The following is a 17,365-nucleotide window of genomic DNA, read 5'->3' on the forward strand; positions in this document are numbered from 1 at the left end:
ACGAAACTTTTTTAACGTAAAATTTTATATTAATAATATTATTATAATATAATATTATAACGGGTATTATAACTTATTTTTATTTATTATAAAATATTAATTATTTCGATTAAATGCGAACGTTATTATATTAATTAAAAAAATTATTTTACAATATTATTATAATATAAACTTATTATAATTATTATTATTAATATTTTTAAAAATTATATAAATATTTATTCGGTAAATAATTTTATAAATTATTATAAATAATTTATTTTAACTTTTATATTATAAGAATAAATTAAAAAAGCATAATATTAATTAAAAAAATATTTTTAATAAATAAAAAACGAGAAAATAATAAATAAAAAACGTGTTATTTATAACCGTTATAAATTAATAAAAAATAAAAATAAACGTTTCGTAATTACCGCCGAATTTTATTATATTACGTTAAAAGTAATTTAAATTAAGTTTTATTTTTTCCGCGAAATAACCGAACGTTTTACGAAAGTTACCGAAAAAATTATTAAACGATATATTAAAATATATGTTTTAATTCGAGTTTTTAATTATTATTACTTTTAATTAATTTTCTTTTTTTTTATTTTTAATTTAATATTATTTAGCTTTAGTTTTTTAATGCATTATTATTTAATTTAAAATTATTTAATTTATCGTTATTTATTTAAATTTTAAATGTAAAGTGTTTATATAATTTAAATTATAATTTTTTAAGTATTTTAATATTTATAATATTTTTTATAAGCTTTAAATTATATTTTTTAATTAATTTCGTTTTATTTAACTTTATAATCGTATAATTAAATAATTTATATTAATAAATTTTCGAAAAGTTTTATTAACGTTTAATTTTATTATTATATTTATTAAATTATTTTTTTTATATATTTATTTAATATTATAAATTTTACGGCGTTTATATAATTATTATAATAATATAATATTAATTATTAGCTTTTTTTTTTTAATTATACCGAATTTAACGAAGTATTTATAAAATGAAAACGAATCCGTATATACGATAATTAATATTTTTAAAAAATTAAGTTTTTCGAAAATAATTATAATTATTATTTCGATAATTATTTCCATGTTTATTTTATAAATTATTACGTAAATTTCGTTTATTAAAATATTTTTTATAATTTATTTATATTTAATTAAATTTTAATAAATTAAATTATTTCGTATTATAAACGTTTCGTTATTTATAGTTTCGTTTACGATGAATATTTTATAATTAATTTAAAAATTTAAGTTTTTATTATTTACGAATAATTCGTCGATAAATACGTAAACTTTAAATGTTTTTAAATTTAATTTAATAAATTGGAAATTTTATTATATGTTTTTTTATTATTATTTAAATTTTTTATTTAATTTATTAATTATTATTTTATTAAATTTACGATGTTATATTATTTTTAATATATTATATATTATTTTTAATTAATAAATTAATATTATATATACGTTTTATATTTTTTATTATACGTATTATTAAGTTATATTTTTAACGTTTAATTTTATTAAATTAATTTTTTTTTTATTCTTTTTATTATAAATATAATTTATTATTTTTTTCGATTAATAAAATATAATCGTTAAAAATTATAAGTTCGTTTTTTTTTAAATAATTTTTTAATTTTATTAAAAACTTTATTTTTTTTAATTTAATATTTTTTAATTAATTAAACTTTTTATTAAATACGTTAAATATATTATTTATTTATATATTAATAAGTTTAAATTATTCGTTAATATTCGTTATTAATAAATATAAATTATATATAAATGTAATTATATAAAGTTTTTCCCGGTAATATTTAAAATATATAATTTATTAATATATGTTAATTTTAAGAACTTTATAAATTAGTTTAATTATAATTATAATCGTATTTTTTAAATATTTAAAAATTAATTCCGATGGTAATTTAATTAATATTATTCGATTTAAAAACATTTCGAATTATATGTATATTTAAGTTACGTTTTATAATTATATATACATGTTTTTTTATATTAAAAATAAAGTTAATGCCACGATAATTCGTTAATTTATACGTTGAATTATTAAAAATTAAGTTAAAATAATTTTTTTACTTTTATTAATATATTTTTAAATAATAAATTTTAATTTTTCGTATAATTTATTCGTTATTTTTTTTTTAATTTTTTTAATAATTTTAAATTTAAATAATCGATTTTTTTTATATTTTATTTTATTATATTTTATAAATAAAAAAATACTTTAACCGATTAAACTTTCGATTTTTTATACCGTTAATACTTTAAACGGTTTTTTAAAAATTATAATTTTTTTTTTTTTACGAAGTTTAATTAAAAGTTATTTATTATCGACTTTTTTTTATAAAATATTCGCCGTATTTTCGATAATTTCCTTCGATTTATTTTTACTTTTAAAAAATCATTTTTATTTTCGTTTTTAAATTATAAAAATTTTAATATCCGGTATAAATTCGTTTAATTTCACGTTAAGTTCGTTATTAAGTTTATTTTTAAATAAAATTCGTATTATTTTATTATATAAATATAATTTAATAATAATTATACGAAACTTAGTTAATTTATTATTAATTTATATAATATATTTTTTATTTTTTTTTAAAAATAATTTATACGATTTTATTTAACTTTTATTTTCTTTTTATATTTACACGTTTAATATTAAAAAAAATTTAATATTTTAAATATATTTAAATTATTTTTTATAATAAATATATCGTTAATTTATCGTTTAACTTTTAATTTATATATAATTTCTATTTTTTTTTTACTTACTTTAACGCGTTACGTAATTAATAATACGTTCGAAAAATTATCGATAATTTATAAATATTTTTTATAAATAAATAACGTTAAAATTATATTATTTAATTTTATAATATCGTTTATTATTTTAATAATTATTTATAAAATATTTTTAAATATAATTTTAATATTTTATAAATTTTTAAATATTATTTTATACGCACGTTTTAATAATGTATAATAACGTTCGAATTAATTAATTAAGTTATATATTTTAATTAATATTTTTTTAATTATAATATATAATATTTTTATATTAATAATAAACTTATTTATTATAAAATTTTTTTTAACGTTATATATTAATTTATTTAATAATTTAAAATATATATTCATTTATATTTTTTAAAATATATTTTATATATATTTTATCGTTATATTTTTTAAAAATATTACGGTTTAATATAACGTAACTTTATTAATAATATAAAATATTAATTTACCGTTAAAATACATTACGTTAATAAAAATATTATAATTAAAATTAATATTATTTTTTATAATGAATTTAAATCGTTTTAAAATATTATTATATATTTAACATTAATAATAATATTTATTAATTATATTAATAATATTTTAATTAATATTATTATATTTAATTTATTTAAATATTCGATAAAATTAATTTATAAATAAATAATCGAATCGTTAATATATTTATCGAAATTCGATTTTTATTAAATAATAATTCGTAATTACATTTTTCGTATCGTAAAATAAAAACTATAAATATTTTTATTTTCGAATAATAAAATAATTTTTATTATTATATGTTAATACATTTTTTACATTATTAAAAAATATATTTAATCGATTTATATCGGTTAAATAAAATAAAAATAATATATTTAATAATATAATATAAAATGGAATAATTTTAAACGAGGTTAAAATATATACCGTTTTTATATTTTATTATTTTACGTTATCGTTAAAACGAATTTTATAATGTTTTATTATATTTATATTTAATATAACTTTTAATCGAATTTTTTATAATATTTTAAATTAAAGTTTTTTTTTATAAATATTCCGAATATTCCGATATTAAACATGATTTTTTAAAATGAAAAAAAATATTTATTTTTTAAATAAAAAATTAATATAATATTATTAATTTTATTTTAAAAAATAATATTTAATATATATCGTAAATAATTATTATATATATTAAACTTCGTAATTATATATATAATTACGTTATTTATTAAAATATTTATAATATAAATATTATTAATTAAATTATAATTTATTATATATTAATTTAAAATTAATAATTTATATTTAAAATTTTTATTATTTTTATTAATTTATTAAAAAAGTTAAATATTAAAATTTTATTTATTATTATTTTAATCATTTTTTTCGTTTTCGTTTAATTTAATTTTTTTATATTTTAATAAAAATTATTAAAATTTTTTATTCGAAATATTTTTTCCGTAATTTTATATATAATAACATTAATTAACGCGTTAATTTTTACGTTTTTATAAAAAATATTTAATAAATTAATATTTTTTTTTTCCGTATATAAAATATTTTTTATTATTATATTTTTTATTATTACGTTAATTATTTTAATAACGTTTATAATTTTATTAACGTTTTTTTTTTCGACCGTAAAATCGTTAATAATTTTAACCTCGATTTTTATTTCCATTATATATTTAATCGATTTAATATTAACCGTTATTATTATTTATTATATTTTATTAATATAATTTTAAATTATTTTAATATATAACACCCGTTACATTTTAAAACATCGAATATATATTTTTAAAAATATCCATTAAAAATAAAATTATTATTAAAAAAATCGGATAATTTTATATAACATTAATTATACTTTTTTTAAAATTAATATTTTTAAAATAATTAATAAAAAAAACTTTTATAAATACGTTAAATTTTATAAATAAAAATTTTTAAATATATTAATAAATTTTTACTCGAATTTTCTTCGATAATTATATAAATATTTATATTATATTATTTAATTATATAAAATTATTAATTTTTAATCGTATAAAAAAACTTTTTATATTTTATAATTATTTATTTAAAATTAAACTTTTTTTTAACGAAATAATTAAAATAAAATTATAAAATTCACTTTTTTAATATTATTAAATACGCGTTATAATATTAATTAACATTAATATTAACTTTTTAATAATAATTTTTAAAAACTTTAATTTTTTTATTAAAAATATCGTATTTTTCATTATTAAATTTATTTTTATTATTATAATATATTTTAATAAAATCGGTTAATATTCGTAATAAATCGTTAAATAAATATAATAATTTTTTTTTTATTAATAAAAGTTTTAATATAAATTTCGTATTATTTTATAAAAATTCGAAATTAAATAACGAAATTCCACGTTTTATATTAAATGTAAATTTTATAATTAATTTTTATTTAAAATTATTTAAATTAACTTTTTAAAAAAACGCGTTATTTATATTATAATTTCGTTTAATCGTTAAAATAAATGTATAATTTCGTTTAATATTAAATTTAAAAATTTATAACATTTATAATATTTCGAATATATTTTATTTTATATATTTTATATTATAATATTAAGTTTATTACGTTTAAATTAATGGAAAGTTTTTAATAATATTATAAAATGCTTTTATATTTAAAAATTACGATTCGTTTTTTTATTTATTTCGCGTAATATTTAAATTAAATTAAATATATTATTTTATAATAATAAACGAATTTATTTATAAAATTATTCGTAATTTTATTTATAACATTATTAAAAATACCATTATTAATATTTCGTTTTTAATTAATCGTTTAAAATAAAAATTTTAATTTAAAATAAATTTATTTAATTTAAATTATAATAATTTATTAATTACTTTTTTTAATAATTTTAAAAATTTATCGGTTTTTATTATAATCGTTAAATAATAAATATATAATTTAAAATGTTTAATATTAATTTCGTATGTTCGTAATTAATTAATAATTATTTTTCGTATTATTTTTATTATTTTTCTTTAATTTTTTTTAATTTAATAATTAAAATTATTTCGAAATATTTTTTAAAATGTTTCGTTATATAATTAATTATTATATGTTATAAATAATTTAACGATATATAAATTAATTATTTTTTCGAAAACTTTTATAAAATTAAATTTTCCTTCGTTATTTAATATAATTTTTTCGGTTTTAAATAATTTTTAATTTAAATTTATAATAATAAATAATATTTAATAAAATAATATATTCGTATAATAATTTATATAAATTTCGAAAATAAAATATAAAAAAAAAATAAAATTAAAAAAAAAGAAAAAAAATAAAAATAAAAAAAAAATATAATTAAAAAAAAAAAAAAAATATGCGAAATATATTTATAAATATTACGAAATTATATTCGAATAAATATAAAGTTTTATAAAATTTATCGGTCCGTAATTATAAATTTAAAACGTATTAATTTTTATAAAATTACGTATATTTTTCGCGATATTAATTTTCGAAATTTTAAAATTTTTTAATAATTTTTAATCCGGTTTATATATAATAAATACGAATTAATTAACGTTTTTAATAATATTACCGTAATTTTTAAATTAACATAAAATAATTTTAACGTATATATTACGAATTAATATAATTCCGTTATTATTTATTTTTTTTAATTAAAAAAAAATAAATATTTTAATTTCGTATAAATTAATTAATATAATTATTTAATAATATATTTTTTTCGTTAATTATTTTTTACCATTTAATTATTTATAATTAAAAATCCAACCATTAATTAATATTAATATAATTAAAAATTAATATAAACCGTAATTAATTTAAAATAAAATAATTAATAAAAAAATTATATTAAAATTACGTTTTATACTTTTAAAATAAAAATAAAAATTTAAAATTATATATATAAAAAATATAACTTTAATAAATTACATAATTAATAACTTTAACATTATTAATTACGTGTTTGTTATCCCGACATTATTAATTCGAATTTTATTTTTATTATATATTTTTTTTTATTTTTTTAAAAATAATAATAATTTTTAGTTTTTTTATTTTTTATTTAATAATATCGTTTTTTAATTTTAAAATAATTTTATTTTTTATTAATAATAAAATAAATATTTTCGTAAAAAATTTATAAATTTAATATAAGTTTTAAATTTTAATAAAATAATTAATATTTTTAATTTTTAAATTATTAAAATATAATTTTTCGTAACGTTTAATTTTAAATTATTTATTATAAATTTTAATAATATAATTATAAAATATTTTATAAATGTTTTTTTAAAATTAAAAATTAAATTAACGTTTTTATAATAATAAAAAAATTTTATTAAATATTATTAATATTATTTTTTTATATTTAAAAAAATAACGATATTATTTATATAAATTTTAATAAATTTTTTTAAAAATTTTAATAAATAATTTATATATTATTATTCGTAAATAAAATTTTTTTTAAAATTTATTAAAATAATATTTAAAATTTCGAAATTTCGAAATAAAATTATCGTTATTTTAAAGTAATATTATTTACGTTATATAATTAACGTTAATTATTACGTTATATATATTAAAAAAACGCCGACGAAAAATATATATATTATTTTATATAAATTAAATAAAAACGTAAATATTTTAATATAAATTTTTAACGTTAATTTTAAAATTTATATTTTTTTATAATATTTAATTTTTAATTAATTATTTCGTAATTAAATTAAAATTAAAAATTTAATAATTACATTTATTTAATTATTTTTAAAAAACGTTTTCGAATAATTTAAATTATATTTTAATTAAAATTAATTTAATTTAAAAATAAATAATTAAAGTTAAAACGGGTTAATATTAATTCGAATTAATTAAAATAAATATTTTTTTTTTAATTTTAAGTTTTATTATTAAATTTAAACTTAAAAATTTATAAAAAAAATAAAAAATAATTTAAAATAAACGTTTTTAAATATATTAAATTTAAAAAATTAAAACTTTAAATTAATATAATTAAAAAAAGTTTAAATTAATCGAATATAAAATAATATTTTAATATAATTTATAATAAATTCGAATTAACGTTAAATTTTTTTTCGATATAACGCGCGTATTAATTAAAATTATATAACGTAAATAATATTATTTTAAAATAAACGAAAAAAAAATTAAATTAAAAAAAATAAATGAAAAAAAAATTAAAATAATAAAGTTTTTAATTTATTATATTATATTATATAAAAAATAAAAAAAAAAATTATTATTAAATTTAACGGTAAAAATTATATTAAATATATAATAAATTACACGGGTAAATATAAAATTATTAAATTATAAAATTATTTATATAAAAAAATAAATAATAATTATTAAATAAAAAAAAAAATTTAAAATAAAATAAAATATAAAAAAAAAAATTTTATATTATATTTTAAATTACGTATAAAATATTTTTTCTTTTTATATTATTTATTATATTTTATTAAAAATAAAATATTATATTATAATTTAATATAATATAAAATTTTTATATTTTAAATAAATAAAAATTTTTTTATTTTTAATATATAATTACGTTATATAAAATATATATTTTTTTATAAATTAATAAAATTTTAAAATTAATTCGATTAAAAATTTCGAAAATTTCGATAAATATTAATTTTTTATTACGTTTTATTACGATATATTAATTTTTAAAATTCGGGCATTTTTTACGTATTATTATAGAGAAACCCTGGCCGCGCAGTATGGGTACATCGTCCGATGCGCGCAGTAGCGCTAATTCGAAAGAGGTATAGCTTGAGGGTACTTCCGTCGTTATACAAACTAATATATGGCAAGATGTATCTTTTCGCGCAATGTATCTTTTTGGAACACCTAAGTCTCCGACCAGTTTCAATCAATTGTTTCTCCTTCAATACTACGTCAAAAGCTTAATAATCATGATCAATTGAAAGCTCTCAATCGAATCTACAATCAGGTCAGTTTGCATCTGTTGAGTCCCTGGTGACGTCACAAAAAGTCAGCTTCAACCTCGAGGCGCTACAAGACTGCGAGAGGAAGTCTTAGAATTCCATACCTCTGCCCGAATCTTTTCAACCTTGAATAGCACTTTCAGCTTAAGCTATCTGGACCTGCAATTTGAGTTGAAGATTGAAGTGATTGAGAGCTTTCAACTGATTGTAATTATCAAGCTTTTGAGCCTGTGTTGAAGGAGAAACAATTGATCAAAGTGGATTGAAGGGAATGAGGGCGTTCTGGGTACCTTTCGAATGCGCTAGCGCGGATTTTAGCGTTACTGCGCGGATCAGCCGATGTACTCATACTGCGCGGCCAGGGTTTCTTTAAAAAAAAATTAAATATAAATTTTTCGAAAAATATATAAATTTAATTATATTAACGAAAAATAATATTAAAAATTTATTTTAAAAATATATATTTTTATATAATAATTTATATAAATAAATTTTTTTTTTAAACGCGTTATTTTAATATTATTACGCGGTTAATATTATTTTTATTTAATTAAATGTATTTTTTATAAGTAATGTTAGCCGCGCAGTATGGGTTCGGCTAATTTCCCGCGCAGTATCGGATAAAAGAAATGCCGAAGAACGGTGTACATTTTGTCCCATACTGATTTATATGGGGGAACATGTACCTGTTTTAGGCTCGAACCTTATTCTGACACTTGTAACTTTTTTCCCCAACCTAACTTTGAATCAATTGTTTCTCGATCAACCGCACTTCAAATCCTTAATAATTACAATTGACGTAATCGCGTCAAAAGGAGGAATCGAATGAGCCTGGTTGCATCAAAATCCGATTAGAAAAAGCTGTTGCATCATTGAATCTAAGTCACATCGCTGTAAGGTCAACAGGATCAACAGCCAGAAACTGAAAGTAGATCTCCCCTTTCGATCCAGCTTTTCAAGACAAATACTTCTTCAAATGAACGATCCATCGAACAGAAGATATATCGATCCAAATAGCTTTCGATCAAGTCAGTTTCCAAAGTTTCAATTGAAAACTGAATCGAAAAAAGCCTTCTGAAGATGGGCTGATACAACAGAAAAGTCAGGTGTGGACTGGTTGGAAAGTGTACAAGTTCAACTGCGCTAGCGAAAGATAGCGCGAAAAGCTTATTTCCAGAGTACAAGCTATTGTATGGCGATTTGTATGGGCAAAAAGGTACTCTTTCGAACGCGCTATTTTAGCGCTACTGCGCGGGAACTTAGCCGAACCCCATACTACGCGGCTAACATTACTCTTTTTTATATTTAATTATTTATTTTTTAATTTAAATTTTTTTAATTAATTATTTAATAAATTATTTAATTAATTATTAAATTAATTATTAAATTAATTATATAATTAATTTTAAATTAATTATTAAATTTTAAATTTATTTTTTAATTTAATTAAATATATTTTTTAATTTTTAACGTTTTAATTAAATATATTTTTTAATATAATAAAATTTTTTTAATTTAATTATATAATTTTTTTAATATATTAATTATTTTTTTAAATATTAAAATTAAAAAATAATTAATATTTATTTACGTAATTATATTTTAAATTTAAATAATTTTTTAATTAATAAAAAATAATATTATTTACGTTATATTAATTTTAATAATATACGCGTTATATTAAAAAAAATTTAACGTTAATTTAAATTTATTATAAATTATATTAAAATTTTATTATATATTTAATTAATTTTTAATTATTTATAATTTAATTAATTAAAAATTTTAATTTTTAAAATTTAATTTAATAAAAAACGTTTAATTTAAAATATATTTAATTTTTTTTAAATATTAAAATTTAAATGTAATAATATAATTTAAAATAAAAAATTAATTATTATTTTAATTAATTTAAATTAATTTTAATTTTTTTTAATTTTAATTATAAATTTTTAAATTATATTAATTATAAAATAATTAATTAAATTTAAAAAAATACGAAAAAATATAATTTTTAAAATTAACGTTAAAAATTTAAATTAAAATATTTTAATTTTTATTTAATTTATATAAAATAATATATATATTTTTCGCCGGCGTTTTTCCGGTTTATATAACGTAATAATTAACGTTAATTATATAACGTAAATAATATTATTTTTAATAAAATTATTTTATATAATTTAAAAATTTTTTTAATTTATTAACGTTAAAATTTAATATTTTTAAAAAATTAATTTTTTTTCGATAAATTTAAATATTTAATTAAATAAATTTATATAATAATATATAAATTAAAAATTTACGTAATTTTAATATTTTTAATTTTTATAATTTATTAATTTTATTAATTTTTATATATATAATATAAAATTTATAAATTTTAAATAAATAAAATTTATTACATTTATAAAATATAATTACGTTATATATAATATATGTTTTTTTATAAATTAATAAAACTTGAAGATTAATTTAATTAAAAACTCCGGAAACTCCGACATGTGTTAATTTTTCCCTACGTTTCGTTGCGACACAATAACCCTCGGAGCTCGGGCATATACTCAAATTTATTTCATTAAATCCTACTCTAAAAAAAGCCACTATACTAAATACTAGATACGATCATAAATTCGTGGCGTAAACGTGAGCGGCAAGCAGTGGTGATTGTCCCAGTCGCGGCAGCAACATTGGCATATAGCAGAGGAGACGCGTTTGTGAGTGGCAGGAAAAGGATCCATAGATGCCACTATCTCTTCTTCCTCGAGGAACCGCTGGAGCCGGTGGCCTTCCGCTTCCTGCCCTTTAGTTTTGGCAGGGGGATCTTATTAGTCTCGTCCCACGAGAACCCGAGGCCCGCCTTCATCTGGGTAAAGGCCTCTTTTTGGCTTGGCTCCTTCTCGGTCTTCGTTCTCAGCCGGTAGATGGCTCCGCTGACCTCCTGGTGTAAAGTGCCCAGGTCGCGTTTGGCTCGCAGCTCTCGCACTCCTAGGCCGTTCACGAGAACGATCTGGCAGTGCCGAATACACAAGTGGCCATCAACCTGGAGGACTTGGGACATCAATGGCTCGACGTCCTTGTACCCGCAATCATACCCGAGGCCGTCCAGGGCGTTCTTGAGCTTGTCAGGCACTTCGGCAGTGCAAGCGCACTTGGTGACGAAGACAAAATGACGGTGCAAAACAATCTCAGGCTTCTCTTTCTTGGCCGCAAGTTGTTCGTCGTCGTCGTCGTCGTCGCGGCCCTCCCCCTCCCCCTGGGGGGGTTTAGATTTGGCCAGGCTGGAGGTCTGCTCAGCAGCGCGCCTGGCTTCCTGGAAGGTCTTGATAGCCTCGTCGAACTTGCCGTCTTCTATGAGCGGGGATCCGGTCCCTTTCCGGACGAAGAAGCCGTCGAGGCCGATCTCAACCCTGGCGGCCGCCATCTCCTCTTCGCTTATGGTTCGGTACGTGACGACGTCCAGGTCGGTCACATCGCACGGCTGCGCGGACTGAGTCCTCTGGACGCCCCTGCGACCTCGGCCCGCGGCCGGTTGAATGCGATGGTACGCCTTAATGTTTACTAGCGCCGTGACGAGCGGATAGCTTATTCCATGCATCGCCATCTGGCGCTCAACGGCCTCTATAAACGACCGCGAGCGTAAGTTCTGCAGCTGTTCGAAACGCGGTCCCGAGGCCCCCAGTCTCATAAGGCCTTGGATCGCCTCCCTTCTCCGGTCTCGGATGCTCCTCCCCTGCCCGGCGATTTCCTTGCAAGCACCGTTGGCTGCCTTCCAGGCTTCAAAGGTAGTATGCGGCCGTTTCCAAAAGTTCTTCTCCGTCACGAGGTCCCATATCTTGGACACCCAGACCTGGAAAGACTCTAGCGAGTCTCTGCAACGGACGATCTCCGTGAAGATCGCGTCGACAGCAACGCCGGGCTCGGGCTGTTCATCCAGGTACTTCTCAACCTCGTGGACGTCCAACAACTCCAGTGTGCCGTCTTCTGCGACGCAGATCACGTCGGCGAGCTGTTGTTGCTCCGCTTCCTGGGAGGCCATGTTGGTGGGGATGGGGGACGAGTAGATGGTATTATTGCAATGGTCCGAAGGCGGGAAATGATGAGTCGGCCGGACGCTTTGATGCCGCTGAGCGGCTCTGTGTGTCGTCGACTTAGCCAACAGTGGTAGTCGGGTGATGGAGACGGGAATGGGAGGACGCCCGACGTCTCTCCCAGTCAGCCGGACGTGGGACGGGCAGGGTAATCGCTGGCTGCGGATGCTGCAGCTTGACCCTAGTACGCAGCGTTGGAAGGGGAAAGTACGGAGAGCGCGACGTTGAGACTGCAGAAGACTAATTAACCAGACCGGCAGCTCGATGCGCCGATGCTAACGTTGGACGCCAAAGGGGTAATTCTCACGTTGCCTGATGAAGGACGGGATGGGGTATCTTGATAGTAATCGATGATAGATAGAGGGCAGCGGTGGCGTTGGGTATGGTTGTGACGGCGTTGCAACTTCGCAGAATGAAAGATAGAGGCAAGAGAACGGCGTGCGCCTTCGCATTTTATAATGCGATGGATGTCTCTCGATGCCTTACTGATACCAGCGGCTCATGCCTCAGCCCGCCTTAAGCGTGTGCCTAAGTATTAAGATGTTCTATTAGGAATTTTACGACCTGAAGCTTGCCTTTTCATTAATACCTTAAATGGAAAGCCAACTCGTTTGACATGACCTTGCACGCTTCGTCGTTACTTTAAAAGTTTAGTTTTAAGTTGAAAATGTCGTGATGTTTTAAAATACGTATTTAAGTACTTAGCTATGTAGCTCATGATTTAGATGCACTTGTACGTTTTAATATTCAGTCGCTCGTAAATATAATAAGTTCATTCGACAGCCTTTTAAAAGAACTTTTTATTTATATACACTTTATCAATTACAAGTTAGTTTTAATACGTTGAGGTTCAATTGAACTTATTATAATCCACATGCGCTACTGACATTTACCCGATGAGGCCCAGCGTGTCACGTGACACCCTTTGTTTTGAACTCTTACGCGTATAAGCTTACGTGCTATAACTTCTAACGATACCTGGTAGCTTACGAGTAATCTAAATAAAGAAAACTTTCGGGCAAAGTATTCTTTATAATAAGTTGAAAATCAAAGCCAAGCTTCGATTTTAATTTCAGTTTCAGTTTCGAAGTTACGTAAGCTTTTTTAATTACGTAATGTCAATTACATAATATCGGTCAAAACCTTGAAGGCACAGTAAATATTAGAAATAGCAACGTAAGTGAAGGCTAGGAACGACTCCTTCTAGGATAGGATATATCGAATATTACTTGATCATATGTTATACCTTAAGATTTACGTATAGTAGCGAAGGGAAACTGCGATGGTACCTGTAGCATGTATAACATAGTGTATGATCTACCTTGCTGTTGACTGATCCCACTTTAGTATATATGGCAAATTAATGTAAGTATATAGGTTAGGACGATTGACGACGAGGTATGGTACAGGTGAAAGGGGTCGGCAGCAAGGGCAAGGATGATATTCGGAGGAGGAAGGTATCGCTGTATCGCAGTAGTCATATGGGATTAGTAAATAGCTTGCTAGCAATAGAGTGTTAGTAGATAGGTTGTTAGAAATAGCTTGCTAGTAATAGCTTATTAGTAAAAAGTAATCGATTTAATCAACCTAAAAATAGGTAAAACGATTGATTTCAGGTTAATATTAGGGAACGAGGCTGGCGATACTGACCTTTTAGTTAGATTTTGGTGTTTTTATAAAAGGAAAGAAACGAATTATTCAGCTTGATCTGAGAGCTTCCGAAATAGGCAACGAAAGAAGCGGTGGAATCTGGCAAAACGTTTTAATTGGCTGATTGAAAAGGAGCTAGTACCTGAAAAGCCCTAGTTCAGTAAGCTTATCCGTAAAGAGGTCTAGTTGTTCTCTTGGCAGGATGCACGCCTTTTAATTGGCTAAGTTCTTTATCTTATCAGTTTCGCAGCTGTTCAACAGGATGCACGCAACCTGATTGGTCAAAACCCTTATCTAATCAATTTTGCAGCTTTTCCCCCACTTATTTTCAGAAATCAGGTCCTTAGAGACCCACTAATCCGAATTTAGGTAAGAAAACTTTATTTCTTAATAAGATAAAAGAATAAAAGAATAAAAGAATAATGTACAGAATAATAAAGTTTTCTTAATAAATAATAAATAATCCTTTCGTTTTTTAATTCGACTAACCTTCCTTAAAGTTAGAGGTTAAACCGACAAACGAACATCATGGAATTTCCCTTGCACATTAAATTCCACCACACATATCTTGGACACAAAAGATGCCCTCGATGCCTCAAGCGATTTACTTTGCAATTTGAGTTATACAAACATTTAAAATCCTGCCTTGGCATACATCCTAAGGCTACCCGCGGTGGCATACCATGCAAGCATGGCTGTGGGCTCCTATTCTCGAGATACGGCATAGCGCTCAGGCATGAGAATGCCTGCCCAAGAATAGCAGATAATGAATTCGAATTTGAACGCGATGGCTATAGTGGATGGCTACGATGCCCCAGCTGCGGAGACGAGGGGTTCTCCGACGAGTCACTTGCCTTCCACTTCTTGAAGTGCCGTCCCAAAGATGAATGCAGCAAGTGCCACCGAGGCTCGTTTCGAACCAATAAACACTTCAAGCTACACGAGTCGTCTTGCCAAGGTCGTGCCACAGAACTGCCATCTCTGTGCAAGACATGCGACATTGAGTTTGTTACTCTGAGAGCCTTCACCGCCCATCGACCTCTCTGTCCAATCCGAGCGTCCCCCCATATATTCCTCATGGGCAATCCCGAACCCGAGATTCGAGGTATGTCGTACCTGGAGTTCCTTCACACCTACTCTCTTGGGCCAGGCGGATCTCTCTACTGGAATGATATCATCAAGAATGTCGGCAGTGGCAGTCCCAATAGGGCCGACCCGACCCACCCACCCCCTCTAGATGGGCGTCGGCATCCTAATCGACCGGATACGACTTGGATAAAGCGTCTCGACGATGTGACCAAATCCGATCTTGCGATGCGGACGACTAGCGCAGTAGCCGAAGTAGTAGAGCGCTTCTTGATCGAGGTAGCTTTCTGCTTCTATGCCATATGGATGTCTGCAGCTGACAAGGTTATATATAGGCGCGACACCGTTCGACTGAAGAAACGGAGGATGGGGCCGAACGTTTTTGTCAAAAGCTTTTGGAGATGTATAATGAAATACGGCGTGGCGAAAGGATCGCTCCGCCTAGAATGAACCATCCGTGCCGTGGTGTCTTCTGGGCTCACGGTTGGTGTCCATGCCCAGTAAATTGGCCCGTGAACCTCTCAACCTCGATTGTATGCAGATCACGGCGGCCGGTTGCCTGTGTCCCCCTCAGGTGCTTATTTTGTCGTGCTACACAACTGAGGTTAAGATATTGGATGATAAAAGGTAAGACCAACATTGAAGGTCAACAACTTTGCACAATGAAGAATTGCACAGGCGTTGTTCCGGATGATCACCGGCTAGTGTTTATACAGAAGTGTAACAATGAGCACCATCTTAACTCACAAGAACGGCAAATCTTAGGTCTGGACGCAGCTGGGTCACGCCAAGAAGCAAACGAGGCCGTACCGGTTGATGGCGGCTTTAACTCAATGGACCTTCAGGATGTTGAACCTTGGCTCCCTGGCGAGGAGGGCGAATATGACGAGGAGGGCGAATATGACGAGGAGGACGAATATGATGAGGAGGACGAACATGACGAGGAGGACGAATATGATGAGGACGAATATGACGAGGAGGACGAATATGACGAGGAGGACGAATATGATGAGGAGGACGAACATGACGAGGATAGTGGCGGATACGACGACGGCGAGGAGGGACGAATCTGTGTACCTAACGTTACAGCCAAGAACTAATCAACCAACGGGTCAGCCACATTTCATCTTAGCTCCGATCATTCCGAGATCTTCTAGTTTGATCGGTTCATCTTCCATAGCTAGGCAGGTAGACATAGGAACCTACACCATGACCTCTTACTTTACACCGAGAACCGGGGGCGCAGCTTAAGGCGAGAGCGCTACCGGAGATACGGAGGGGTCTATGCGCTCGCTCGTGCTATCGGCGGCCGGAATATTTAAGAGGTCGGACAGAGCGTCGAGACATCTTCCCCTTGACCTAGATAGAGGTGCGAGGAAGGCCCAGGTCACCTGCCCCATCTTACGACGCCGACACTGCATCGCTTTCCATACATCTTCGAAATATCGCCCTGTACCGGACGAGCGGTTTATCATCACACCGCGTTGTTTGCCATCTATGAATAAGTGGGTAAGTGGCGTTACGCCCACAGGTATAGACCATGCGTGGGATGCAGCTATTTTCGCCACGTCACCATCAGAAGGCATGTTGAACGCCGCATACCTTTACTACAAGTAGGTAGGTGTACAAGCGCCGCTGCATAATATTATGCAGTTCGATGCGTCGTAGGGTCGCGTGCGAGCAGTCCG

General features: G+C 25.1%; 2 protein-coding genes across 2 annotated transcripts; one reads left to right on the forward strand and one right to left on the reverse strand.

Annotated features, from left to right (window-relative positions):
• Positions 1-11,403: 11,403 nt before the first annotated feature.
• On the reverse strand, positions 11,404-13,529 carry GGS22DRAFT_174466 (uncharacterized protein). Its single transcript, XM_047963095.1, has one exon. The coding sequence runs from the start codon at positions 12,887-12,889 to the stop codon at positions 11,600-11,602; it is 1,290 nt and encodes a 429-aa protein (XP_047814499.1). The 5' UTR covers positions 12,890-13,529; the 3' UTR covers positions 11,404-11,599.
• A 1,486-nt stretch (positions 13,530-15,015) lies between these two features.
• Positions 15,016-17,198, forward strand: GGS22DRAFT_174471 (uncharacterized protein). The gene is made up of 4 exons (XM_047963096.1): positions 15,016-15,960; positions 16,017-16,644; positions 16,699-16,773; positions 16,884-17,198. Exons 1-4 carry the CDS (start codon positions 15,120-15,122, stop codon positions 16,888-16,890), a joined length of 1,551 nt encoding a protein of 516 aa, XP_047814500.1. The 5' UTR covers positions 15,016-15,119; the 3' UTR covers positions 16,891-17,198.
• The last annotated feature ends 167 nt before the right edge of the window (positions 17,199-17,365 follow it).

Source organism: Annulohypoxylon maeteangense (genome assembly GCF_022496945.1).
Source record: "Annulohypoxylon maeteangense strain CBS 123835 unplaced genomic scaffold GGS22scaffold_24, whole genome shotgun sequence".
NCBI lineage: Eukaryota > Fungi > Ascomycota > Sordariomycetes > Xylariales > Hypoxylaceae > Annulohypoxylon > Annulohypoxylon maeteangense.